This window comes from Lepisosteus platostomus, chromosome 11 (assembly GCF_059453375.1).
Source record: "Lepisosteus platostomus isolate fLepPlt1 chromosome 11, fLepPlt1.hap1, whole genome shotgun sequence".
Taxonomy (NCBI): Eukaryota; Metazoa; Chordata; class Actinopteri; order Semionotiformes; family Lepisosteidae; genus Lepisosteus; species Lepisosteus platostomus.
In genome coordinates, this window is record NC_142621.1 from 38,601,742 (window position 1) to 38,628,294 (window position 26,553).

The window sequence follows — 26,553 nt, forward strand, 5'->3', positions numbered from 1 at the left end:
ACCTACTGGCTTCCGCGCCGGTTCACTGTTTCCAGGGCATATATATTTTGTTTCCTGATGAGACACACCTGTGTCTCATTGTTTTTCGGACTGAGCCCTTTCCATCTGCAGGTCAGCTGATTTCTCTTAGCGGCCATCTTGGTCAGGTCTAAGTCAAGTATAGTAAGCAGATCATTCCTGAAATACCTGTCCTGGATGACCCTTCCTCTGGTCATCTTACATACCCTCCCCCTGAGATCAGCCCCGTCCCCGGGCTGTCTGGAAAAAAAACAATGCATTCACGAGAGGGCATCGACATTACCTTGTTTCTTTCCAGGTCTATAAACCGTTTGGAACTGAAACCTCTGGAGACTTAGGTCCCATCGCGTAATTCGATCATTTTGGTACATGTTCCTTAACAACCAGGTAAAGTGGCAAATGGTCAGTATACAAGATAAATCGTCTTCCCAATAAATAATATTTTAAATAATCCAGGGCCCACTTTATTGCAAGACATTCTTTTTCTGTTGTGGAATAATGCTTTTCCGCAGGGCTTAATTTACGGCTAATATACAAAATGGGGTGCTCCAATCCTTCAACTTCTTATGGCAGTATGGCTCCAATCCCAGTGTCAGACGCATCAGTTTGTACCATTAATGTGTTGTTAAAATTAGGTACCTGTAAGACCGGTTGAGATGATAAAGTCTTTTTTAGTTCTTGAAAGGCCCTCTCTTCCCTTTCTGTCCATCTTATTTTTTCAGGGCAACTCTACTTTGTTAAGTCGTGCAATGGGGTGGCAATGGAGGCAAATCCTGAAATGAAGCGACGATAGTAATTTGCCAATCCCAAAAACGTTCGTATTTGCTTCTTTGTAGAAGGTTTAGGCCAGTTTCTAATTAACTGCATCTTCTGTTCTTGTGGCACGATCATTCCCCTCCCAATCGTATAGCCGAGATAATTGGCTTCCTGGGTCCCTAGACAACATTTGCTTTGATTAGCTGTTAATCCTGCTTCTCACAAAGCTCCCGTTACTGCTCCCAAGTGTTGTAGGTGTTGTTCCCAAGTCGTGCTATGAATTACGACATCATCTAAGTAGGCAGCCGCAAAATCTCAATGAGGTCTGAGTATTCGGTCCATTAATCTCTGAAACATAGCAGGAGCTCAGTGTAAACCAAATGGAAGGACCCGATACTGGTATAGCCCCTCCGGGGTGGCAAACGCGGTCTTGGCTTTAGCTTCTTCGGCTAGGAGTACTTGCCAATATCCCTTCGTAAGGTCTAGTGTACTGATATATTGAGCATTACCTAATCGCTCGATTAGCTCATCTATACGAGGCATAGGGTATGCATCAAACAGCAAGATCTCAATTAACCTTTTGAAATTACAGAACCTAATAGTTCCATCTGGCTTGGGTATCAGTACTATGGGACTAGCCCACACGCTATGGGATTCTTCTATTATCCCCATTCTTAACATTTTTTCTACCTCTTCCTTAATTCATTTCCTTTTGGCTTCAGGTACTCGAAAGGGAGGCAGTCTTACCCTTTTTCCTGGTTCCGTGATAATCTTATGTTGAATGAGGTGAGTTTGACCAGGTCTTCGGGAAAAAACATCTTTGTTTTGCGATAGGAACTCTTGTAATTCTTGCTTCTGCGCCAGAGCCAGGTCCCCCACGGCGACGGCACCAGTTCCTTCTTCCAAAGGGTCAGGGGAGAAGTGGGTGAGCAGAACTTCTGCACCATGCCATCTCTTTAGTAAATTCACATGGTAGATCTGATGCTGTCGTCGTTTGTCAGGTTGCTTAACTTTATAAGTGACCTGACCCACTTTTTCCACCACCTCATAAGGCCCCTGCCAGGAGGCCAGGAATTTACATTCCGGGTTCGGGACTAATAGCAATACTTTGTCCCCTGGCTGAAATTCTCGCACAATAGCTCCCCTATTATAAATCTGCCTTTGTTGCGCCTGGGCCTTCTCCAGATTTTCCTTCACAATGGGAACAACAATGTTTATCCTTTTCCTCATTTGTTCCACATGTTCAATGACAGTCTGTAACGGTGAAAGTTGATGCTCCCAGGACTCTTTGACCAGGTCTAACAAGCCCCGTGGTCTCCGAGCGTATAATTACTCAAATGGAGAGAACCCAGTCAAGGCCTGTGGTACTTTTCGAATAGCAAACATTAGATAAGGGAGCAATTGATCCCAATTTTTGCCGTCCTTTTGCATGGCCTCAGCATGCTTTTCAGGGTCTTATTAAAGCGCTCCACTAGTCCATCTGTTTGCAGGGTGATATACCGAGGTTCTGATTTTATGAATACCCAAAAGCTTACTTAGGTCTTGCATGACTTTTGCCATAAAAGGAGTCCTTTGATCGGTTAAGATCTCCTTAGGGATTCCCACTCTAGAGAAAATTTGCACTAGCTTTGAAGCTATGTTTTTGGCGGTAGCTGCTCTCAGAGGAATGGCTTCGGGGTACCTCGTGACATGGTCCACTATTACCAGTATATACTGATGTCCCTTTGTAGTTTTAATCAGGGGTCCCACTCAGTCCATCACAATCCGTTCAAAAGGAGTGTCTATAATTGGGAGGGGAATCAGAGGGTTTTTATTGTATAATGAGGTTGTGGGGGAGTTTTCTGACACTCTGGGCATTCCCGACAATATCTCTCTATGGCCTTGTATATTCCGGGCCAGGAAAATTGAGAATGTAGTCTCTCAGCTGTTTTCTTCACGCCCAGGTGTCCTCCCAAGAGGTGGCTATGGGCCAAGCTAAGGAGTTTCGACTGGTAGGCTCAGGAAATGAGGAGTTGCTCCACTTCTTCTTATTCCCTCTTCTGCACCTGATAGAGGAGATTGTCTTTAACCATAAAAAAGGGTAACTCAGGGTACTATTATTATTACACAACTTTCCCTCAATTTTTCTCACATGTCCCTATGCATGTCTTAAATTCCCATCTTCCAACTGGGCCGTCCCAAGCCTACCTCGATGTTCTGGGGGCTCCCAGTCCAGTAAATCCATATTTAGGAACTCATCTCCAAGTTCAAAGCCTTCTTCCGGTTGGTCCGCCTCTCCAGGGGAATCTCTGTTATCGTCCGAATCTCCCAGACAGGGGAGTGGACTTTCCCTAGCCAACTGGACAGCATTCAAAATTTGGAGAAAGTGGGGACAGTCACGTCCCAACACCACAGGGTAAGGCAATTGTTCAACCACCCCTACAGTCAAACTATACATTCCCAGTTCTGTAGAAATGGAAACTTTCACAGATGGATACACCTTAGTTTCCCCATGAATGCACGTAATAGGTATCCCCTCCGCTTGCCTAAACTTGGTTCCTTCAGGTAGTGGTGTAGAGGTCACCAGGGTCACCATACTTCCAGAGTCTAACAGGGCCTCGACAGGCTTTTCCCCTATCCTGATTTTAGCAATGTGGGGATCCTCACAGGACGGACGCTTGCCGCGAGGTAGTGGCACTTTGCTTCCTCTCTGGTGTCCACTAGCATAGGTTCACACAAGTTTGGACAATTACTGGCCAGATGTCCCTCTTCATGACACTTAAAGCATCTATGGGACTCTTTCCATGGTCGGGGCCATCGATCTTTCCTGAAAATATGTCTTAAATTGTGGTGGACCTCGATAGTACCTGTACTTTAGTGACTGAAACTTCATTCCATTCCCCGAACTCTGGGGGTTTCTCCTCTCCTCTTTTCGAAATTCCCCTCTTTCTTCCTTAATCAAGGCTTCAGTGGCATGTTGTCGGTCCACTAAATCAACCGCCTGGTCTGGGGATCCCCATCACTTACTTTTCTTTTCAAGTGAACAGGCAGACTCCTCACAAAGTGATCCAATCCTACTCTTTCTACCACTTGCCCCGAGTTTAGTTCTTCTGGCTGAAGCCATTTCTTCGCCAGATGTACCAGGTCAAACATCTGAGATCTAGTGGGCTTGTCCATTTGATACTTCCAGTTGAAACCGGACTCCTGGTATCGCCGTTGTTACCCCTAATCTCGCCAAGATCTCCTTTTTTAGAGTTTCATAGTTCTCAGCATCCTCTTTTTTTAAATCATAATAAGCCTTTTGGGCTTCCCCAATTAAATAAGGTGCTAATCATTGCTCTCTGGGCCATGCATTCCTGGCAGCTGTTCTTTCAAAAATTGTTAAGTATGCTTCCACATCATCGAGCTCTGTCATCTTTTGAAGCCCAATTTCTTCTATCTTACTGGGTTCTCTCCCTGTTACTGAGGACTGTCTAATTTCCTCTCCTAATCTTTGCAATTCCTCTCTCACCAAATTCTGCTCTTCTATAATTCGTTGATTCATCTCAGTTTGAATTTTATTAGCCTCCTGCTGTGCCTGTATAGCTTCTTGTTGTCCTTTTAAAGCCTGGAACTGGGTTAGGGTGGCTGTGGATAATCGTTGTATCAATTGTTCTATTTTCCTTAGCGAGAGTTCACACACAAACCGAGAGAGAAGGAGAGAAAAAAAAATCAACTTTTATTTCCACAATTCTTAGTCCCGATCAGCGGGTTGCCTGCATCCTCTACCAATTGTGGTGCCTCCAGAGGAAAGGTTTATGTAATAGAGACAAAAGTACTCACACCACACTCTCTTCTTTTATTTTCGTGGAGTTTTTCTCCGTTTCTCCAGTTCGTCCATCTTCCAAGCCAGTCCGCAATCCATTTTCTCCATCCTTATTCAGTCCGAATTCCAAAGTCCGTAAAGTTCCACAAATCCGCTCCGTATCCAAATCACAAACCGTAAACCGTAATCCTTTATTTCTTCCGTAAATCGGTTATCCTTAAATCTGTACCAACACCAACCAAATTCCACTATCTCCTCCAAAACGCATTCACCTACTGGCTTCCGTGCCGGTTCACTGTTTCCAGGGCATATATATTTTGTTTCCTGATGAGACACACCTGTGTCTCGTTGTTTTTCGGACTGAGCCCTTTCCATCTGTGGGTCAGCTGGTTTCTCTTAGCGGCCATCTTGGTCAGGTCTAAGTCAAGTATAGTGAGCAGATCGTTCCTGAAATACCTGTCCTGGATGACCCTTCCTCTGGTCATCTTACAATGTTCAGAACTAATCTGCTCAGATCCTAACTGAAATTAAGAGCATATATATATATAATATAAAATATATATATAAAGACATACCTATTTTACAATCCTTGTCCATTGTAGCGGAGCTAGTTTGGATACGGTGACTGTTGTGTTACGCCGGAGACCCGGGTTCGTGCCCCAGGTGCTGCGGGACGGAACGTGGTGGCAGAGGGCGCGGAACTGCGACAGTCACATCATGTTTCATGTTGAGTTCACAATTAAATAAAATACTGCTACTGTACATACAATGTATTTAAGGGATAAAATGGGTTGGCTCCTCACTCACATGGGTTGACCTGTTAACTATTCATTATACTACCTGTAAATATAAATTGCGCATTGGCCTACTTTATGTTCCCAGAACAAGGATCGAAGAATCTCCCAATTCCTATCCTAACAGAGTTTTAAAACTCACTTTTGTATTCTGGCATTTAATTCTGTTTACTGTACAGTATTTGTATACTCTTGATATATTGCAAAATACCTACTGATGATCATTTCTGTAGGCTAATAATTTGTGAAAGCTCTAGTTACTTCAATACTGAGTTATTAAAAGTGTGGTATACAATAAAGATTATTAATAATAAAATTAAATGTGCCGGAATTTAAATGTTCACACCTAATATGCTTTGCTCTCTTTGAAGAATTTCTTTAAATTCACTTTTATTCTCTTTTAATTCTCTTTATTGTATTTATGTAGTGTTTTGATTGTTTTAGTGCAAAGTACCTACAAATAATATGTTATTAAAGGTACTATATCTAATAAGTTTAATGTCATCATTTTACAGTACATAATTAGGCAGCTCTGTTTTCCTCCAATGCGTGTAACTGTCAGAATCATCTATCATTTGACACATTGTGAGCTCCACAATGTCTCATAGGTGAGTTAGTTTTGTTCACTTTAGTCAAGTCAAGGAAGTTACTGTTTACAGGAAAGCTAAATGTACCCTGGAATATTCCCCACTGTACCGTGGTTGCAATGCTAGTGACATTGCCCAGGTTCCAAACAATGACGTCTATAGAGCTGTAATTGTGCTCAAACGAATGCTATTACTGGTTGAACCACTCAAGAACCTGCTCATCCCTATTTTTAATCAGTTCTTTGATGATAACCAAACCGATACATACAGTCCCAGTTTCTCTGCCCCTTCGTGTGAGTTCAAAATACATAGCCAGCAAGGGGCATCTGGAGGTGCTACAGAATTCTTTCTTTAACCTGCACTAAAAACAAAGCAGTTGAAATGTATATTCTGTTTTAATTTTATGTGGTACTGTACCAATTGCTAAGAACAGCCATTTAGTAATACGACAAAAACCATGTGTCACAGTTTTTCACCAGCAGTTACTGTAGGTATGTTGCTTGTACAAATAGGTAGACTGATTTATTAGTCTTTGAGAATGAAAGAAACTGCATGTTCTAAGACTTTTTTTTAATTTACAGTGTTAAAGAGCAACACTGTCAATTCTTTATTCCAAAAAGTCAGAATGTTCGTACTACTTATCTCATCAAGAAAGTGTAGGTCTCCATTTATCTTTCTTGCCCCAAGTCACCTCTTTTGAAGACTCTTTCTTATGAGTACACTTGATGTTTTGCAATGTGTGTTGCATTTTTGACATAACCAAATAATATTTTATAGGACTGAGAAGACAGAATTATCTATCTTACTATACTTTAATTGATAAATTTCAAAATGAGAGCCTTTTAATTGGTTCTATTCCAGCATTTTTTATTAAATAATCAATTTAAATACAATTATTTATATTTAGACATTCTTATACATGCTTTAATCAATTTGTCAGTAAGAAATAAAATGTAATTTGTCAAACAGCTTCCAGGATGTGGTGTTGTAACACTTCTGTCCATTTTAATTTTGTAGTGTTCTTTTGGTTCAAGGCAATATCAGCATGTCATTTAAATCCTTGCATTTTATTTTAACTATTTATCAGATCCCCTTTTAAGGATATAAATCATATCTGTAACTTAAGGATGGTGAAGATGATACAGTCTGGCTCTGGGAAAGTATATCTGTTTTGTATGCTTTCCCATCTTTGAGCAAAATTAACTTTTTCATTGCTTAAAGTCTTTTGCATCTGTGAATGTGAACAGCAATTCAGCAGACAGATATTTTCCACTTTTTGTGGATTGTGTGTAATAAAGCTGAGAAAAATCACAGGAAGACATTTGTATATAATTTCTTCAAAAAAGCTAGAGTGTTGTTTTATATTTAATGTTTAAAGTTGTTTTGATAGAACTTCATGAACCATTGGACAGAGAGAAAGTTTTTCAACATATTCTAAATTGAAGCACTAATGGATTTCATTTTCATTTTAATATATTTTGGCAAATTTAATTATGTATTGCAAATGTTTTCATTTTACGGGCTCTCTGTTAAGCCTAAGTGGTACAATATTTCTTTAAGGGCATCCATGTCATCTCAGATATGAGTAAAATAAGAAGTAACCATATCTTTCATACTTTCTAAAATGTGTGTCGGTTAACACATATTCAAGAGATCAGTTTTATATCAAGTGCTCTGGTTCAGCTCTGCTGCATCAACAGTTTGTTTGCCAACAGTTTGTTTGCCACACTCAAATCCATCTGGTAGATACATTTCCCAGAATAATTTTTTCATGAGCTAGAACTTGGAACTTATCGGGGGTTTCAAAAATACATGTGTCATTCATAATGAAAGTCACATGGGTTGATGGATCTGATTCATATACTGTAGATGACAGTATAATTTATTTGGTAATGTGAGCAAATTAAATTTGCCATGTGCAAGTGAAGTTTCCAAAAATAGAAAATTGTGCCATGATGACCAATTATGTGTCTAATGTGGCCATATAAAAGCTGTGATAGGGAGTTTGTCCAACCCTTCTGAGAGTCTGTTGATGCAACAAGTTGTTTTCAACAGCCCTTAGATGTCCGATTTGAAATGTAGTACTGTAGTAAGTATGTTGTATTCAAACAACAGTCTTCATTACTAAATGATTTCATGCAGTATTTCAGTTAAATAGGAATATTCAGATACCTATATGAGCTATTCTTGTCTTTTGTTCCAGATGAAGGGAATTTGGCAGTTGCGTTTTCCTTCATGTTAATCATAAAAGGTAAGCCCTTTACAATTTGATAACTATTTCATGTAATTTTGCTGTAGTACTGTAAAGGTGCATTTATTAATTGTCCAAAATGTTTTACCAATCAGTTTTGACCTACATATCTGAGAAAACGTTCTCTGGGAATGGAAGTTGAGGTGGGTTTAATGAATATGCAGGGAAAATATTAGAAGAATCCCACATGAGAAAAGAAATGTAAATGAATTGAAAAAGCTGTAATTCGAAATAAAAGTATATTTTTATGTGATATTTGCAAGGGTGGCAAACCGAGTTTAATGGCTGAGGATATTTTCATTCTCCTAGAGTGAATTTGAATTTTGTGGTTTAATATGCAGAAAGTGTTAAAGATATAGCATGTTTACCTTCTTGACTATTTACTTTCTTATTTTAAAAGAGAAACCAAAGTAAGAAAAACAGTGTTGTCACTAACAAATATAAACAAGTTCTGTTCTGTTATTGCATTGGATTTTGTTCATTAACATCTGACATTGTTACTGAGAATATTTTTATTTATGTGTTTAAATATAATTTTAATGTTCACAGTATAGTTTTGAATATTCATTAACTTATTTTACTGCTATTTTACATGGGGATTAGAAGAGAGGAGCAAGTAGAATCCTGAACACAAATAATAAATTAATTACTAATTGAAGTTCACATGCATACTGTATTATCATAATATAAAAAGCTCTGGTTAGGGATAAAAGTCATTTCAGGCAATAGGAACAAGTAATAGTTTTATTCCATGCTGAAAAAAAGAAGAAAGAAAATACAGTGTTTTGGCCGTGGAGCCTTCTTCACGGTTCTTTCTCTCCAGGTGAGCGCTGGTGTCCTGCTCCTTCTTCAGCTACCCTGTCATCATGGCAGCCTGAAATGTAACAGAAATGTAGTACTTTTAAGTACATAATTTTTAGTTGGTTATCCAGCTCTTTAATATAAGCAAGAAAAAAAGATTAAAATGTATCAGGAAACAACAATATTTTCCATTACTCAATCAGTGATCAACTTCACCTTGGAGCTGGTAATGTCACTTTCAAGCTTCTTCTTGGTGTTGATCAAGCTGGTATTCTGAGACGATGAGAATATTTGTAGTAAGCGTCAATATAGTCCAAATACCACCTTCTCTGTCAGTCTAACATTTATATTTATAAATTAAAATTAGTAATATGAAATTAAAGATCAGATTTTACTGTTTGTTAGAATGTTTAACTTTTGTCACCTGGGTGTGCAGCAGCTGCACACACTCGCTGGCATCAAGCAGTTCCTGCTCAGCCACTTTGCGGCCTCTCTCAGTCTGTTCCAGGGCAACCCTCAGTTCCTCAATCTCAGCCTGCATCAGGTTGTTCCTGCGCTCCACCATGGCAACCTGTTCCTTCATGTCCTCCTGTCCTCTAAGGGCATCATCCAGGTGTAGGTGAGCATCCTGAATAAAATGTGTTTTTGAATATTGTGCTAATTCACAATTGACTCTGATGGCTGATAGCAACTCTATACCTTCAGTTGTCCTTGGACGTTCCTCTGTGGTTTCTGGGCTTCAGCAACCTGGCGGTTGGCATGGCTCAGCTGAATTTCCATCTCATTGAGATCTCCTTCCGTCTTCTTCTTAATTCTCAGGGCATCATTTCTGCTCCTAACCTCTGCATTAAGAGTGCTCTACATTGAATCCACAATCCTTTTTTGTTTCTCTTCATTTGTTCAATTTCCTCATCCTTCTCAGCAATCTTTCTGCCACTTCAGACTTAATTTGGTTCGATTCCGGTTGGACACGAAGGATCTTTGACTCCTTATGCTCCAGTGATGCCTTGGATGGTATACCTCAGGGATTCATAGTGTAATCCAAACAGCTGGACACGCTGTGATCTTGGCATGCAGGTGTGAAGTACAGCTAACAGCTTCTGTTTTAAAAGGTTTTGGATTTGTGTTCAGGTTTAAGCTTTTAAAGTCATGCAATGTCTAAGTTAGGCAGGGACTTACCATTGTTTCTTATTTTTGATTTTCTTGAGAAAATGTTGAAAAAATCAGCTTCCCACTTCACCTTGTCGTACCTATAGTGGGGATATAGTAAATTTGGGGGCTTGTTCAAGATCTTAAATTTCTCGTTGCTGAAATTTGTGTAAAGACAAAATATACTGTCAATGTTCTAAATGCGGAGTGAGGCACATCGTGTTGGCAACGAGCTATAATAACCAACTATTTTACACATCATGCTACAAAGAAAATATAGTCAAAAGGATCGCTCTATAGGTTAAATTCCAACCTGAGAAGAAAAGATTCGACCTGTCTTCTGTGTATCTCTGCAGTTTACAGTCCGTCCATGGTCATTCATTATTAATATTATAACTAATATCTTCTGTATCGCATTAACATTGGAACGGTCTTACTGTACAAGTGTAAAAAGAGATGATACACACTGTATCTCTATAACTCTTCAGTTTACAGAAAAATTCCCCTAGAGCCACACAACATTATCCGACATCGCCCTTCTTGTGTCTAATTTCCAGGGAATAACCCTCCCAAAAGGGAACAGCGCATCAGTCCTTGCTTATGGTTAAACAGTACATATGATGTCCGGTGGAGTTTCAGCATTCACTTTTCTGTAATCTGTACAGAACTGTGATGTCCCAAAAATGTCTGGTACCACTAAACAGCAGGACTGTACGACACAGGTTTGAGTCGGGTGTCTATTAATAAAACAGAGCACATTCCAATACATTTACTGTATTATTTCTTATTCCATTTCAGCTCAACAAGGGGAATACAAAGTCAAATCTGTCAGGATCTCGGAATTTAATAAGTGAGGCCTTTGGTCTAAAATATTTCGTGTCGTGTACATTAGTAAACAACAGAGAGAGTCACTCTCTATCTCAAAGGTGTGACCTATCTGTCTTGTCTTCACTGTTATGGTACGGTATCAGCATATTGTTAAGCTGTTTTCCGGTTACTGGCAATTGTGAAAATAACCATTCTTCCCTCCTTTCTTTAACTTAAAGTATTCCGTGAAGAAATCCTTAATGAAGAAACTATCGCGTATAATAATTAATCCAGATTTACACACTCACACCAGAGCCAGTTTTGCAACAGTCTCCCAGACTACAGTACTGTACAGTACAAAATTAAATGTAAAACTTTAAACTGTAATTGTTGGCTGATTACTGGCTGCTAAATTTTGGATTAAGACAAAATATAGATTTTCCCAATTCGGATGTAAACCTGAAAGAGACACATTGCGTTCACAATAAGCTGTAATAGTGGACTATTTTTATGTATTTAGCTATGTAAGCAACAAACCGAAACTAATTCTCTGATCGGGCTTTGAACCGCCTGGGTGCAGCGCGCTACATTACAGTCCATTGCCCATTACCACTATAAGGACAATCAAAGTTTTTTTAAATGTTTTGAAAACATCCACTTGTGATATTTAAGCTGCTTAGTAACACTATTCCATGTTACTATATCTATCAAGTGGTATTAAATCAATATTACTTTTTTTACAATAACAGCAAGTGGTGTTCTTACTACTTATTCTAAGAAAAGGATAACACGTTCTAACTTTGTATTAAGTACAGTACATAAACTTTATAATGTTAGAACAAGCACATCAAAACCATAGCCCATTGTAAGTTACCAAGTTAAAGACTTTGATGCATAAAATATTTATGAAGAAGGTGGATTTCTGTTGTATTCTTTTGTCCAACTGTGCAATCTTGTATTACAAAATATACCTACTTTTTAATCAGTTTATACATGCTGTAATACACAGTTTAAAATTATTAAAAGTGTAAACAGTATACAGTACAGTACAACTTACATTTTGTAATATGAAAATGATTGTCCCTCAGCATTGACCGGGATTCTAAACCAGACATATTCTGGCAACAGCTCAAATGCTTCACATGCCACGTTAAGCTTTCACTGCTCCACCTAGGCGGCTTTACAAACTATTGCACCATATTTTAAAAAACCTGCAGTTAGTTGTGGTACCCTGCAGCCCATGCACTGCGAATTAAGGCATTATCCCTCGCACATTTGGAATGGCTGGATCTGTTAATTTGTTTGCTAACATTTCTTCATTTTAGACCTTAAAATTAATTATGCATTTGGTAAATATAATAAATTGATCTTACTGGAAGTACAGTAGTTCTTCAGTTTGCTGATATAGAAATATCCCAGCAGAAAAAAGAGATAGTCCTGTAGTGGTTCACATTTTATTTAAATGTCAATTTAGGAAAAGTGGTGTCAAAGGAAAACCTTCCTGAGATTCTCAGGTTAAAGAGCCTGTGGCAGGATTGTGATAGTATCTGCAGACCAAAACAATTCAAATTGATTATTTATCTGATTATTCTCAAGCGTGCCATGTTTCAGTGCTGAAAACACCTTTCTTTGAAATATAATTTTAGAGAGAGTGGGCATTTTATTTCTTTTAACCATATGAAACATACTCATTTTTATTTCAAAGGTGTTAAAGGCTTTCTTACATATTTGTATAAGTATTCTAGAAAACACAAAACGTGAAGTTGAAGCTAAAATATTTTATTCACAAAACACTTTTACCAGAATATTTCATGTTGAAACTCATATTGTATGAATTTCTTAAGTACAAGGCCTCTTCTTCATTCAGCTTCTTTACTCTGTTAAAAGCAAACAGAATTAAAGTAATTAACTCATAGTAAAGGTTGAAAAAGAGACAAAGTAAACACAAGTTCAAGAGGCTCCTCTCTCTCTGGTGGAGCAGCGGATACTCCAGAGTCCTCCCAAATTGCCAGGCTCCTTACCATGAGATTAAGCCCAGCAGCTATACGGAGAAACCTCATTTGGACTCATAGACTCACTCTTTCTGTCACTACCCAAAGCTCGTGACCATAGGTGAGGAAAGGGATGTTAATTTGAAAAACAGAGAAAACAGAGAGCTTCGTTCGAAAACCCAGCTCCCGCTTAACCACTAAGGTTCATACAGCAACCGCATTACTGCAGCAGCTGCACCAATCGACTGGTCATTCTTACAATCCTCTCTGCCCCTATGCTTGAAAAAGACCTTGTGGCACTTAAACTCCTTCACCTGGGGCAGCTATTCTCCCATTACCTGGATAGAGCAATCCACTTTTCTGTGAGAGAGAGCCATGACCTCTTAGATTTAGAGGTGTGAAATGTGCAGTTTTCTTTTTCTATATGTGCATAATCATATTCTTCTGCAGAACAAACCTCCTTCTGCCTCATACTTTTGTAGCTCCCAAGCTCCCACCACACCTGGGGCATATTGTTTACAAATGAGAATGTGTTGAGTAGCCAATAGCCAAGTACAAACACATATACAGTATATAAGGAACAAGTAATAGGTTTATTCCATGCTGAAAAAAAGAAGAAAGAGAACACAACGTTTCGGCCGTGGAGCCTTCTTCTGTCTCTATACAGTATATAGCCTATTGTTAAAATTAGAGGAATATATATATATACTGTATTATTTTTATTTACACAGTTTTAATTATTTGTAGTTCATGCAGTTGTCAGTGTCCCTTTGAAATGGTTTTGCTCTATTATTATCTGATACTGTATGCCCTTGAGAATATCTGGTACAGAGAAGAATCATTTAGAACTCACTCAGACTTAAGAGAAAGATCTCATTTCATTTTCAGTGTGACTTTTGTCTTCTAAAATGGTCATTTTTAAACCCTTGAACAACAAACAATCTTTAAAAAAGTATCTGCAGGTTTCAAACTGTCATGCATTATTAATGATATCATAAGCAAAATATGGTTTAATACTACAAGACATTACTTTTTTACAAAGGTCTCCTACTGTCTTTTACTAAACAGGCACAGATTTTAAAATGCTTTATACTAGAAACTCTTTAAAGCAAAATTGAATGCAGCTGCATGGACACAAATTAGAGCACAGTTGCTGAGCTTATGCATTTTACTATGTTCTGTAGCAACTGCCACAGCCATGGAAAGTAATAAAAACATCATAACCAATCGATTTCTAGATAAATTTGTTTAAAATCCACTGTGATCTGATCAGTCCATTAATGACCTAAAACTGGAACTAAAACTCGAGGATACAGTATGTAAGACCAATTAATCACACAAAAAATGGGACATACAGTACCTTTTTCAGATTTTAGATATTTTTTTCATTGTCCCATTTTTAGACGGATATAGTCTTAAAATCTAACATTTTGAATGCACTTTTCTTGAAACTATTTCAGAATGTCTACAGAAATAAGTAACATATGATTTAAAGGATATTTTTGTTTTACAGCTTAGACCCTGGAGCACTAAATACTGTATTTTAAAAGGGAAGCTTTAATTAGATGTTTATTTTGTATGTGAGGATTAATCATCACATTAAATGTGCTCAAATCATTGAAGTTCTTCACTGTGACTGTTTTATTTAATTTGTCATTTAAAATATTGTGGCTTTTTTATTAGTTCTTAAATGTGAAGAGCATATTTTAAAGTGCTATGCACCTGCAGCTATCCATATTTTGTCTATCCATCTATTTATCTATTTTCTGACCGCTTTATCCAATACAAGGTCTTGGTGGAGCCGGAGCCTATCCTGGCAAGCAACAGGCACAAGGCAGGATGAACAGGATGCCATTGCATCACAGGGCAGTCACACAGAAACAAACACACACACACACACTCACTCCAGTGCCAGTTTTCCCAGAAACCAATTAACCTATCAGTATGTCTTTGGAATGTAGGAGTATACCAGAGCACCTGGAGGTAACCCATGCAAACATGGGGAGAACATTCAAACTCCATGCAGGTAATACTTCAGGAATGGAACACTGTACCCCAGCACTGTGAGGCAGCTAACCAATTATAACGTTGTGATACCATGCTGTCTTCCTATTTTAATGAATAGCAAAAATCTTTAAAATTTAAATAATAAAAACCACCTGTATTTTCATCTTACCTTAGAGCCCATATCACGGCTCTTGGCTCTAAGCTTGTTGACCTGGGACTCGGCAATATCAGCACGTTCCTCAGATTCCTCCAGCTCATGCTGAGCCTTCCTGAACTTGGAGAGATGAGCATTGGCTTGTTCCTCCTGAAATGGCAAAAATGTTTTTATATATACTGTAATGTTTTAATTTGTGACATAGGAAAGTAAATAATCAAAGCTTGTTAAAACCATGGCTTACAGCTTCTTCAGCCTGTCTCTTGTAAGCCTTCACTTTCAATTGCAGCTTGTCAACCAGATCCTGGAGTCGGTTCACATTCTTCTTGTCCTCTTCTGACTGTAGAGAAAAAAACATTTTCAAAAGTGAATTACTGTACTGATATGTACCTTTATGTTAAAGAAGATCCAGTATATCAGTATGTTACCTGGTAGGTGAGCTCCTTGACTCTTCTCTCATATTTTCGGACGCCTTTAATGGCCTCAGCTCCACGTCTTTGTTCAGCTTCAAGTTCATTTTCCAGCTCACGCACCTACAAATCCAATCAAATGTGAAAACAAGTCTTTTCTCCGTGATTGTATAAAATGGACCATGTTCATCCCACCCAGATTACCCTGGCCTCCAGCTTCTGGAGCTGTTTCTTTCCACCCTTCATTGCCAGCTGCTCAGCCTCATCCAGACGGTGCTGCAGGTCCTTCACTGTGACCTCCAGGTTCTTCTTCATTCTCTCCAGGTGAGAGCTGGTGTCCTGCTCCTTCTTCAGCTCCTCTGCCATCATGGCAGCCTGAAATTTATTAACATCAATAGCAAGGACTTTAGATATGTTATTTTTTTACAAGAATCATCTTTTCTTGGGTGAATAGTGGTGTTGGGCTCTGACTTCATTTCTGCTTAAAGTCTGGTCAAATCTGGTTTTGCTGATAAGAAAAAAATATTTAATTGATTTTTACGCAACTTGAAAATTACCATTTCATGTACACGAGGACAAATTTCTTCCTCAGCTTTTTAAGTCCTGAATTAATTAGCAGACTTCGCTAAGGTTCCAAACAGTGTCATTTATAGCAAAGACATCAAGAAACAATACCAGATGGATCCCACAATGCACTAAATTAACTAACATATTTAAACTTGATGATGATAAACTTCTTTTAGCACAAAGTAGAAAACAAATGACAAGTTACATATTTTAGTTGGAAAGGTTAAAGCTGTGAAAAATGTCATGGTATGGAAAGAAAATGATCATAATGAATATTTCACTGCAGCAATAAAAAAATGTATTGAAATAGAATATACTAATTTTAATCACGGAGCATGTAACAGAGGAGGTAGTGTCAAAACTGGGATGGCCCACAGTGGCCCAGAACAAGAAAGAAAAGGAATTATTTGCATTTCATTTTCATGAGGTTATTGGCTTCACCTGTTTGGAAGCCGGTTCCCTTGTTTAAAGATCAGTAGACAAAGTCTAATGGTGTGGTTGTTTTATTATTTTAATGTACATATAATGTAATATTTTCATTTTACTCATACTTCATGTGTTTTCACTAAAGGTGCATCTTAAAAAAATAAATCATGATACTTTTTGTGGGCTATCATGTTCACCAGCCAAACATACAGTATACAGTATATAGTCAAAGGTAGCTTGAAATGCTCAGGGTGACTCACATCAGTGATAGCTTTCTTGGCCTTCTCTTCGGCATTTCTTGCTTCCTGGATGGTGTCATCAACTTCACCTTGGAGCTGAGCAATGTCACTCTCAAGCTTCTTCTTTGTGTTGATCAAGCTAGTATTCTGAAATTACAACATTTTTAGCTTACAGAATTATGAAAAGAAAGATGATAGTTTAATAATTTGTAAGAAATGTGAGGTTTTTGTTAACCTGGGAGTGCAGCAGCTGCACACGCTCGCTGGCATCAAGCAGTTCCTGCTCAGCCACTTTGCGGCCTCTCTCAGTCTGTTCCAGGCCAGCCCTCAGTTCCTCAATCTCAGCCTGCATCAGGTTGTTCCTGCGCTCCACCATGGCAACCTGTTCCTTCATGTCCTCCTGTCCTCTAAGGGCATCATCCAGGTGCAGCTGGGCATCCTGATAAAAGCAAAACGCCATCATGACCATCAAATGATCCTTAAAAATAAAAGAGCATGAATGTTTATGGTTTAGGGTAAAATCTTCAGTACCTTGAGTTGTCCTTGGACATTCCTCAGTTGTTTCTGGGCTTCAGCAGCCTGGCGGTTGGAATGGCTCAGCTGAATTTCCATCTCATTGAGATCTCCTTCCATCTTTTTCTTAATTCTTAGGGCATCATTTCTGCTCCTAATCTCTGAATCAAGAGAACTCTGCATAGTGTCCACAATCCTCTGGTTGTTTCTCTTCATTTGCTCCATTTCCTCATCCTTTTCTGCAATCTTTCTGTCCACTTCAGACTTGATTTGAGTCAATTCCAGCTGCACACGAAGGATCTTTGACTCTTCATGCTCCAGTGATGCCTGATGTAAAGATAACATTTGTAAATTCCTATTCTTCTGGACAAAGAATAGTGAAATAATTAAATCTGATAATGTAGGAGGAAGCAAAGAGCTATAGCTCAGATTTCCTGGTCTGCTGTGCTTTGACAACCTATGAAATGTTTTCTTCTATGTATTAATTTAGCACTTATACGAAATAAATATGAAATTAAATGCTACATAATGAAGACAGAAAATGTTGATGTTTACCCAAAAGACAATGAAGTACAATAATATCAGGTAATACATATTGAAGTAAATAGCACACCTTTTATATTGTATTTTTTTTTAAATAGAACTTGGAAAAACAGACCAGGAATATCAAATTAGCATTTGTGAAATAATGTATTTCTTACATTCTAAAAATACACTGACAATCTAAGAACCTTACTTAAGAAAAGTTTTTAAAATATCCACCAATTTTTGTTTTGTGTTTAGTACCTCAGCTTCCTCCAGCGCGGTTTGAATTTCAGACTTCTCTGTCTCGGCCTGTTTCTTTGCTTTTTCCAACTCATGAATGGTCTTTCCAGTCTCACCAATCTGTTCAGAGAGATCTGAGATCTCCTCTATTTGGAAGATATATTACGCAGAATGTAAATATTCTAAGGAGAGTAACATGTTTAATCTTTTAATCTTATAGTTCCATAGCCTTATAAACTCAACATTTTTCTCTTTTTGTACTTACGCTGCAAGTTCTTGTTCTCCCGTTTAAGGGTCTCAAGATGATCCAGAGCCTCTTCATAGGAGTTCTTCATCTTGAAGAGCTCAGTGCTGAGAGAGCGAGCTTCTTTCTGTGCAGCTTCCAGCTCAGCCTGGCCTTCCTCAAACTTCTGCTTCCATTCTGCCAGAACCTGAAAAAAAGAATTGCGGAAATATGAACTACAGTAGTATATCAGACATTTACACATGAGGATTGAGGTGTCTTATTTTAAAGTAATTGAACTGTTTTTTGCATTTCTATGTGAATTGCTTCTTCACCTTGTCAAAGTTTCTCTGCTTCTTGTCAAGGTTAGCAGCCTGAGCATTTGCTCTCTCCACGTCAATCATGAGGTCCTCCACTTCACCCTGAAGTCTCTGCTTGGTCTTTTCCAGAGAGGCACACTTGGAGTTCACAGCCTCAATTTGTTCCTCAGCATCTTGGAGGCGCTGGGCAAGCTTTTTCCTGAGAAAAGTGCAGATTGTTTGAATTGATTCAATCATTTAAGAAAAACTTTCAATTTAACAGTAGAAATAATGTAGTTACTTGGCCTCCTCAAGCTCCTCAGTGCGCTGGATGGCGTCAGTCTCGTATTTTGTCCTCCACTGAGCCACTTCACTGTTGGCCTTGGACATTGAGCGCTGCAGCTCTGCCTTGGCCTCCTGCTCCTCCTCATATTGCTCCCGGAGCAGGTCACAGTCATGGCGGGCGGACTGGAGACCATGAGCCAGGGCGTTCTTGGCCTAAAAAGGGAATATATTGGCTAAAAATATACTTCCAAAAGAAAGGGATTACTGTCAGCTACTTTAATTTCACTTTATTTTAATCTCTGTAATTGTTTCAGCTACATACCTATTTGATTCAGATGATGATTATAATTAAACCTGGAGAATCTGACACTGTATTTCCTCATCACATTTTTTGGATTCATAATTTATTCTTCATTCTAATATACAAATCATTGTTTTCAAGTCAAGTCAAGTCAAGTTACAAGTCTTTGTTTTCAGTCTTTTTATCCAGAGCTGCTCCATACTCTAGTTTTAAGCTGCAGTATGCTTGTTCATATTTTGCATTCTTTAACTTCCATCTCATTCTTTCTGTCTTTACATTTGCTGATTTTTAAACCGTTTAATTGGAAAATATAATAAATGTTCTGTTAAATTTTGTGTATTGTTGCAGTTTTTCAGCATCTGTTCTACATAGGGCTTTGTTCTTAACAAACATACATTGAATGAATGAGCATTGTTCTGAATAAATATCGATAATTCTTCTGTTAATGAAAAAGCAAAATTAGCATGAATTTTTCTTACCATTTTCTTTACCACACTTGCCTGTGCTCATCTTGCTGTGCCAGGCTATCCATGCTGCTGTCTGTTAACAGTTTGCTATGTGCTCATGCAGCTGCTTGACTGCTTGCCCATGTTATCTCCCTGCTCTTCATATAAAAGTGTGACTGCATTACTACCTATAGCAGCAACACATTACATCAACTATTTCAAGCTTGAGCAAACAATGTATTTTTCTTATATCTGGAGTAGGACTAGTGTGATACCTTTCTAAAATAGAAATTAACAGGAGCAACGAATCTCACAGTAGAGTATGATTCACATACTGTATATTATAAACACAACTTACTTTCACTTCCTCCTCCAGCTGCCTCTTCAGCTCCTCAGTTTGCTGAGTGAAGGCCTGTTTGCCTCTAGTGAGCTGGGAAACCAGAGCTTCTTTCTCTTCTAGCTGACGAGCAAGTTCACCTTAGGGAAAAAAACAATAGTAAATGAAACTTTCATTGTTCTGTTTATGAAAATAGCCAAAATAAGTAACACTAATTTATATTTTACCATTTTCTGTCTGAAGCCTTGCTTTTTGTGCGCTAATGTCATTGACCTGGCGGACGTTTTCATCACTCTTAGTCTTCAGTTCACTGAGTTGGTCCTCTAGGGTACGACACATCTTCTCCAGATTAGCCTGTCATTCAGATAATAACATCTTACAGTATACTGTAGTAAAAACAAAAATGTATGTAATATGATTACATCAATAAGGGTCAGATTTGATTTTACCTTTGACTTGGAAACTGATTCCATGTTGCTGGAGAGGTCATCAATTTCCATTTTGTACTCGCTCTTCTCCTTCTCCAGCTTCTGTTTGACTCTCTGCAGGTTGTCAATCTGCTCCCCTAATTCTGCCACACTGTCAGCCTGCTTCTTGCGGAGAGCTGCCGCTGTGGCTTCATGCTGCAGAGTGGCCTCTTCAAGGTCACGGCGGAGCTTCTGGAACTCAGCTTCACGTTTCTTGTTCATCTCAATCTGGGCAGAAGTTGCTCCTCCAGCTTCTTCAAGTCTTTCACTGATCTCCTCAAGTTCCCTGGAGAGGTCAGCCCTCTGCTTCTCAACCTTGGCCCGAGCAGCACGTTCAGCCTCAATTTCCTCTTCAAGCTCTTCAATACGAGCCTAGATGATTGTAGAAATGATTTGTAGAAAATGAAAGTATATAATATGTAGGCGATTATAGAAAATAATAGAAATACAGTTAACCCAAATTAAGTTAGGTTTGTCCCTGAAATACCTGTAGCTCCTTAATCTTCTTCTGCAGCTGGGCCCCCAGTGCTTGTTCATCTTCAATCTTGCTGAGGAACTGGCTTATTTCAAACTCCTTCCTGTGAAGGAGAAAAAATATTCACATTATTATAGTAATTGTTACAGCATTTTCAAATGACATATATATTTATATATTTAATACAATCTTACTTCTTGATCTTCTCGTCTGACTGTTGCTTGTCATTTTCCAGATCCATGACAGATTCTTGAGAGAGTTTCAGATCACCTTCCAGCTTTCTCTTGGCTCTCTCCAGGTCCATTCGGAGTTTCTTTTCTTGCTCCAGTGAACCTTCAAGCTAGAATATTTGACACATTATTATGTTTAGTTCAGGCTGTCTGAAAATACAAAAAGTATGTGTTTGGATGTGTCACTTACATCATCCACTTGCTGTTCAAGCTTTGTCTTGGCTTTAGTCAGAGTGTTGACTTTGTCCTCCTCTGCCTGCAGATCATCAAGGGTCTGTTGATGAGCCTCTTGGAGGGCTTTCTTCTCCTTGGTTAGTTTGGCAATGCTTTCATCCTGAGTGGCCATCTCTTCAGTCAGGTTTTTAACCTGGAAGTATTCAATAAATCTTTAAGCATATCTTTATACTGGCTTTTTAATGACTAGTTAGTTATTTTGGACGTTTTAGAAGCAAACCTTATTTTCTGTGGCGTGTTTCTCCTTCTCCACTTTGGCCAAGGTGAGCTCTAAGTCATCAATGTCTTTCTTCAGCTCAGAGCACTCATCCTCCAGTTTCCTCTTCTTGGCTGTCAGCTCAGCATTACTTTCCTCTTCATCCTCCAGTCTCTCTGTTATCTCTTTCACTTTGGCCTCAAGCTGGATCTTGTTTTTGATCAGCCCCTCACACCTTTCTTCAGCATCTGAGAGACTCTCCATTTCCTGTTGATAAATAATTGATTTTAGTTACTAAATCTAAAATTACATTTCAGAGTTGTACTTGTTAGATACAAAGATCATGTTTTCAGCAATGCTGCAGCTGTATGTTATAATTTAATATTGCAGAATAGACAGGTAGTGCTTACAGACTGCACTTGTAACTGCAGGTCATTCTTCTCCTGCAGCAGAGAAACCATTTTCTCCTCAAGCTCCTTTCTCTTGGCTTCTGCCTTTGCCAGATCTTCCTTGCACTTGATAAACTCTTCCTTCATGTTGGCCATCTCCTTCTCAGCCTCTGCACTCTTCAGGAGAGGCTTGATCTTGAAGTACAGCTTCATCCATGGCCAGTGTTTCACATTCATGAATGAGCGGATGTTGTATTGGATGCTGTAAATCGACTCTCTGTATGAAAAAAATAAATATTTGTTGTGTATTGTGATTCAATACAGAATATACCAAGAAGTCAGATGAATGTCAACTGTTTTGGAAGATTGGTAGTATAAACTAATAATTTTGACTGTTTCTATTGCTTTTTTCTTTGAATGTATGTCAGATTTGGCTTTTTCAGTTGAAATTAAAACATCTCCCGTGGTTAAATAATAATTTAACACCTGCAAGAAATATGTTTGATAAATTAACTCATCACTTACACACCACCTTCAATATTTATATCAGAAGTTTTTTTCTGTTCATAGGTTATTTTAATTGAAGTTACGTTAATTGAAGTTAAAAGCTTGTTAAACTTAATTTGCCATTAAGTGGCACCCTAAAGAATTCTTTCATCTATTGCCAGAAAACTATTCCTTACAAGGGCTGCTGCTCCTAAAGCCTGTCCAGGATGGAAAACTGTTCTAATGTTTCTCAGCCCAAGTTTCTTACCTTCTTTCCATCATCTTTTTGAACTCCACTCTCATGACGAAGCCACGGCACAAAGCCTGAGTGATGGTGATGAGGGCAGCCAGTTTTTCATCTCTCATCTCCTCCAGGGTACCCAGCAGGCCAGCTTTGAAGAATACCTGAAATTGAGGGGAAAGATTTAAGCATTTTGTAATCTATAAAATATGCTGTAAATACAGCATACATTTTATTAGGATATTTCTCAAGCCCTGCATGATTTGTTGGAACTCCCTAATTATTATAGGTAAGATTTGTGTTGGTAGGGTAGAAGTCTTACTGATATTCTATAATTATTTTTAGTTCTCTTTACATACAGTATGACTACAATTTGTAGGAGCCCAAATCTGAAAAGGCAACTGTGATAAACACAAACAGTGCTTGTACTGCAGGTAGATTTAAATAGAAATTTTAACTTGATATCAGAAGGTAAATGACTTTTATTCAATACCTGTAAGAGACTTGTTTGAGAAGTTTTATCTCAATTAAATATATACACAGTAATTTTAATTATATATTTCTTTACATGATGTGAGTCCCCCATAAATCACAAGCCCTGCATGAATTGTTGGAGCCCCCTAACTGTTATAGCCCAGGTGTGTGTTGGTGTTAGCCTTATTGACTTTGATTTCCAATTTTTATTTCTTTAGACTTTATACATCTATGTATTCAAGCATAAACATGTAGCAAATGTGGGCTATGTGACAGAGTGAAAACAGTCAAGTATTGTTCTTACCATATGTACTATATATACCAAATGTACAATTGTAACGTTTTTGCTTTGTATTAAAATACTTGTCAACTTTGACAAAACATTTCAGGCTTATTATGCACGTTAGTGTTATTTCCTTTCATTATTTATACTGCTGAAGTCCTACCTTGGTGTGCCCAAATTTATACTGAGTGTGGTCAACATCAATTGATCCCAGTAGCTTCTCTGAAGCTTTCTTGCTGTCAATGAACTGACCCTCTGGGATGGCGCTGGCATTCAGAACTTTGTATCTTTCAGAAACGTAGAGAAAAGAATAGTGTTGAAATTCTTCTTCCTTCCTAGGTATTTGTGTATCCATTAATCTCTAAGAATTAAATGTAAACATTTCTAAGTTAATTATGCTTTAATTTTTACGGTACCTTTGCTTGAAGTCTCCATACAGAATTCTGCTTGGGAATCCTTTTCTACAAATTCTGATACCTTCCAGCACACCATTACACCTCAGCTGGTGGATAACCAGGAAGTTCTCCATAAGACCTAAAGAAAGAATGAGATATAGTTGTTTTTAAACAGATGCTACATCTTTTGAATAAAGAAAATACCACCATATCTTGATGTAAATTTAAAATGATCTAAACATTCTGTGCTCATTACCTGGAGTCTTTGATTCATTGGGAATAAGGCAGCGCACAAAGTGAGGATGGGTGCTCCTCAAGTTGGACATCAGCTTGCCCAAGTTCTCCTGTAGAGTTTAAAGTGATTGATCATATATTATCGCACTTACTGTGTATAAAGAGCTTCTGAAGGAGAAATGAAGATGTTTTAATCTCTCTGCTGATAATTTAATCTTAATGTAATGTTTATGTAAATAAAAACATGCATTCCCTAGAGGATATTAAATGTACTTATTTTTTAAAGAAGAGAAAGCTTTCAAAAAGTCAATTTTTAAAGTTGAAACCTAATTCGATGTTATTTGATTCAATTTTTTTTTACTGGAAGAATTATAACCTACCCTGAAGAGAGCAGACACAGTCTGGAAAGAACCACCCTTCTTCTTGCCTCCCTTCTTTCCACCACCAGAATCTGTAAAAATAATAGAAAAGAAAAATGTTCAGGCTCCAAAAATAAATTAATTTTTAAGGAACCAAAACTACAAAATCAGTACAGTATTTAGTAAAAATAATAAAAACTAATACTCAACCGTCACCAGAGGAAAAGCTGGCATACAGCAAGGCCAGCAGTTTCATGGAGGATTTCTGGTACAGCTGCACAACAGACTCATTCAGGGGGTCCTTGTTCTTGTCCAGCCAGCCACTGATGTTGTAGTCCACTGTGCCTGCGTAGTGCACCAGGGAGAAGTGGGCCTCAGCCTTGCCTTTGGCAGGTTTGGGCTTCTGGAAGCAGTTGCACTTGCCCAGATGCTGGTCGTAGAGCTTGTTCTTGAAGGTTGTGTCTGAGGCCTTGGGGAACATGCACTCCTCTTCAAGGATGGAGAAGATTCCCATTGGCTGTTCAGACAAATTATTTCAGATGATATGGATAACAAAACTCAGTCCGTATGATCAAATATGGATAATATAGATTGCAAAAATCAGTATCATCTGAATGAATTGCATCAATAATCATACAAACCTTCTCAATGAGCTCAATGCAGGCAGCCAAGTCCATACCAAAGTCAATGAACTCCCAGTCAATTCCCTCTTTCTTGTACTCTTCTTGTTCCAGTACGAACATGTGGTGATTAAAGAACTGTTGCAGCTTCTCATTGGTGAAGTTGATGCAGAGCTGTTCCAAGCTGTTAAACTGTAGGAAAGGGAAATACAAAGTGTGTAAAATAAAGTAAGCTGGATTGTGAATGCCTGGAACAGAAAGGGTTATGCACAACATTTTATTCAGTTTAATATAGATTTAAAATCATGAAAGCCACTAAGCATGTCAGTTGTTCTATAAGAGCAGTGTCTTAATGATCAACAATGACAAAATAATCCCAGGATGCAAAGGGAAAATAAATTTGCAGTATAGCTCAAATTAGAAAATAAGAGACACTGAGAGTACTGGGGTCTTGAAAATATGCATGCATAAACCCATACTGTATTATACACAATACTGAAATCATTACTTACATCAAAGATTTCAAATCCTGCAATATCCAGGACACCAATGAAGAACTGTCTCGCCTGCTTAGTGTCCAACATCTGGTTAATGCGGACAACCATCCACAAGAACATCTTCTCATAGATAGACTTAGCCAGGGCACCAACTGAATTGTTGACCTAATAAAGGATTCACAAATCAACACATTATCTTATTAGATAAAGAACAACTTTCATTTCTTGAAAATCAATCTGACAATGTGTTTAGAAGTAAACATCATACCTGCTGTACAGTCTGTCCCTTAGTCACAAACTCATTTCCCACTTTCACTCTGGGGTAGCACAGGGCTTTGAGCAGGTCTGCCGAGTTCAAGCCCATAAGATAAGCAACTTTGTCAGCCACTGAAAACCAAAAAATGCATTCATTATAGTCACAGCATATAAAAAAATAGTTCTACTCAAATCACAGACTTCTGTTATCCATTATTATTCTGTTATCTCTATTTTACAGCAGAACATGCCTCGTTGTAGAATACACAATGAATTGTATAGCGTGGAGACTATGTAAAATGACCAGGGTGTTACACTCAATCCACGTGACCAGACAAAAGAGGAGACACAAAAAACCTGGACTGACTATGTACTGGCTGCTGCTTAAGATGACATGAGATAATGAGAGTTGTACCCAAGAGATTAATATTGTTTTAATATAATACAAAAATAAGAGATCATATAAAGTCTAAGACTTTTTGACTATACAGTACTTCTGACTAATTAATAAAGGATTCAATTATTAAATGAGCATATTTATTCATTTCTTTTATAGTATAATTTAATTTTGTCTGACTGGAGCTTTAAGAATGGAGGGGGTAGAATAAGTATACATTTTACCCTCAGTGCCATCAGGCTCGGCCTGCTCCTCTCGTTGCTTCTGCTTGAACTTCATGTTGCCATGGTGCATCACAGCCCCTGTCAGCTTGTAGATGCCAACTTTCTCCTCAGGACTGAACCCCAGGACATCAATGGCAGTCTGTATGTTTAAGTGTAAACATTTTCTATTTCGAAATAGAAATAAATG

The 26,553-nt window shown here is 38.2% G+C and overlaps 2 protein-coding genes and 1 long non-coding RNA gene across 6 annotated transcripts in view; 1 reads left to right on the forward strand and 2 right to left on the reverse strand.

The window, feature by feature from the left end:
* The window catches only part of LOC148652629 (uncharacterized), an 83,424-nt gene that overhangs the window by 25,240 nt on the left and 31,631 nt on the right, over positions 1 to 26,553 (forward strand). For both annotated transcript variants that reach the window (XR_015925385.1, XR_015925384.1), the window contains exon 3: positions 8,143 to 8,190. This is a non-coding gene — a long non-coding RNA (uncharacterized LOC148652629). The remainder of the gene's footprint in view (positions 1 to 8,142; positions 8,191 to 26,553) is intronic.
* Positions 8,916 to 9,844, reverse strand: LOC148652631 (myosin heavy chain, skeletal muscle-like). Its single transcript, XM_088599590.1, has 4 exons — positions 9,691 to 9,844; positions 9,416 to 9,619; positions 9,208 to 9,264; positions 8,916 to 9,064 (listed from the first exon to the last, which is right to left on the reverse strand). The coding sequence occupies exons 1-4, from the start codon at positions 9,769 to 9,771 to the stop codon at positions 9,044 to 9,046; spliced, it is 363 nt and encodes a 120-aa protein (XP_088455716.1). The 5' UTR covers positions 9,772 to 9,844; the 3' UTR covers positions 8,916 to 9,043.
* Positions 12,711 to 26,553, reverse strand: part of LOC148652632 (myosin heavy chain, fast skeletal muscle-like) — a 42,006-nt gene continuing 28,163 nt past the window's right edge. For all 3 annotated transcript variants that reach the window (XM_088599585.1, XM_088599586.1, XM_088599584.1), the window contains 30 exons: positions 26,367 to 26,505; positions 25,759 to 25,877; positions 25,506 to 25,655; positions 25,015 to 25,185; positions 24,584 to 24,890; positions 24,395 to 24,465; positions 24,037 to 24,124; positions 23,802 to 23,919; positions 23,549 to 23,672; positions 22,656 to 22,792; positions 21,923 to 22,178; positions 21,537 to 21,779; positions 21,273 to 21,449; positions 21,047 to 21,192; positions 20,865 to 20,955; positions 20,360 to 20,749; positions 20,138 to 20,264; positions 19,932 to 20,050; positions 18,843 to 19,039; positions 18,578 to 18,761; positions 18,285 to 18,450; positions 18,041 to 18,165; positions 17,273 to 17,581; positions 16,977 to 17,180; positions 16,763 to 16,888; positions 15,714 to 15,884; positions 15,528 to 15,632; positions 15,344 to 15,439; positions 15,115 to 15,249; positions 12,711 to 12,824 (listed from right to left, as the gene is read on the reverse strand). In XM_088599585.1, the coding sequence (XP_088455711.1) occupies positions 12,807 to 12,824; positions 15,115 to 15,249; positions 15,344 to 15,439; positions 15,528 to 15,632; positions 15,714 to 15,884; positions 16,763 to 16,888; positions 16,977 to 17,180; positions 17,273 to 17,581; positions 18,041 to 18,165; positions 18,285 to 18,450; positions 18,578 to 18,761; positions 18,843 to 19,039; positions 19,932 to 20,050; positions 20,138 to 20,264; positions 20,360 to 20,749; positions 20,865 to 20,955; positions 21,047 to 21,192; positions 21,273 to 21,449; positions 21,537 to 21,779; positions 21,923 to 22,178; positions 22,656 to 22,792; positions 23,549 to 23,672; positions 23,802 to 23,919; positions 24,037 to 24,124; positions 24,395 to 24,465; positions 24,584 to 24,890; positions 25,015 to 25,185; positions 25,506 to 25,655; positions 25,759 to 25,877; positions 26,367 to 26,505 (4,809 nt within the window). In that variant the 3' untranslated portion in view covers positions 12,711 to 12,806. The remainder of the gene's footprint in view (positions 12,825 to 15,114; positions 15,250 to 15,343; positions 15,440 to 15,527; positions 15,633 to 15,713; positions 15,885 to 16,762; positions 16,889 to 16,976; positions 17,181 to 17,272; positions 17,582 to 18,040; positions 18,166 to 18,284; positions 18,451 to 18,577; positions 18,762 to 18,842; positions 19,040 to 19,931; positions 20,051 to 20,137; positions 20,265 to 20,359; positions 20,750 to 20,864; positions 20,956 to 21,046; positions 21,193 to 21,272; positions 21,450 to 21,536; positions 21,780 to 21,922; positions 22,179 to 22,655; positions 22,793 to 23,548; positions 23,673 to 23,801; positions 23,920 to 24,036; positions 24,125 to 24,394; positions 24,466 to 24,583; positions 24,891 to 25,014; positions 25,186 to 25,505; positions 25,656 to 25,758; positions 25,878 to 26,366; positions 26,506 to 26,553) is intronic.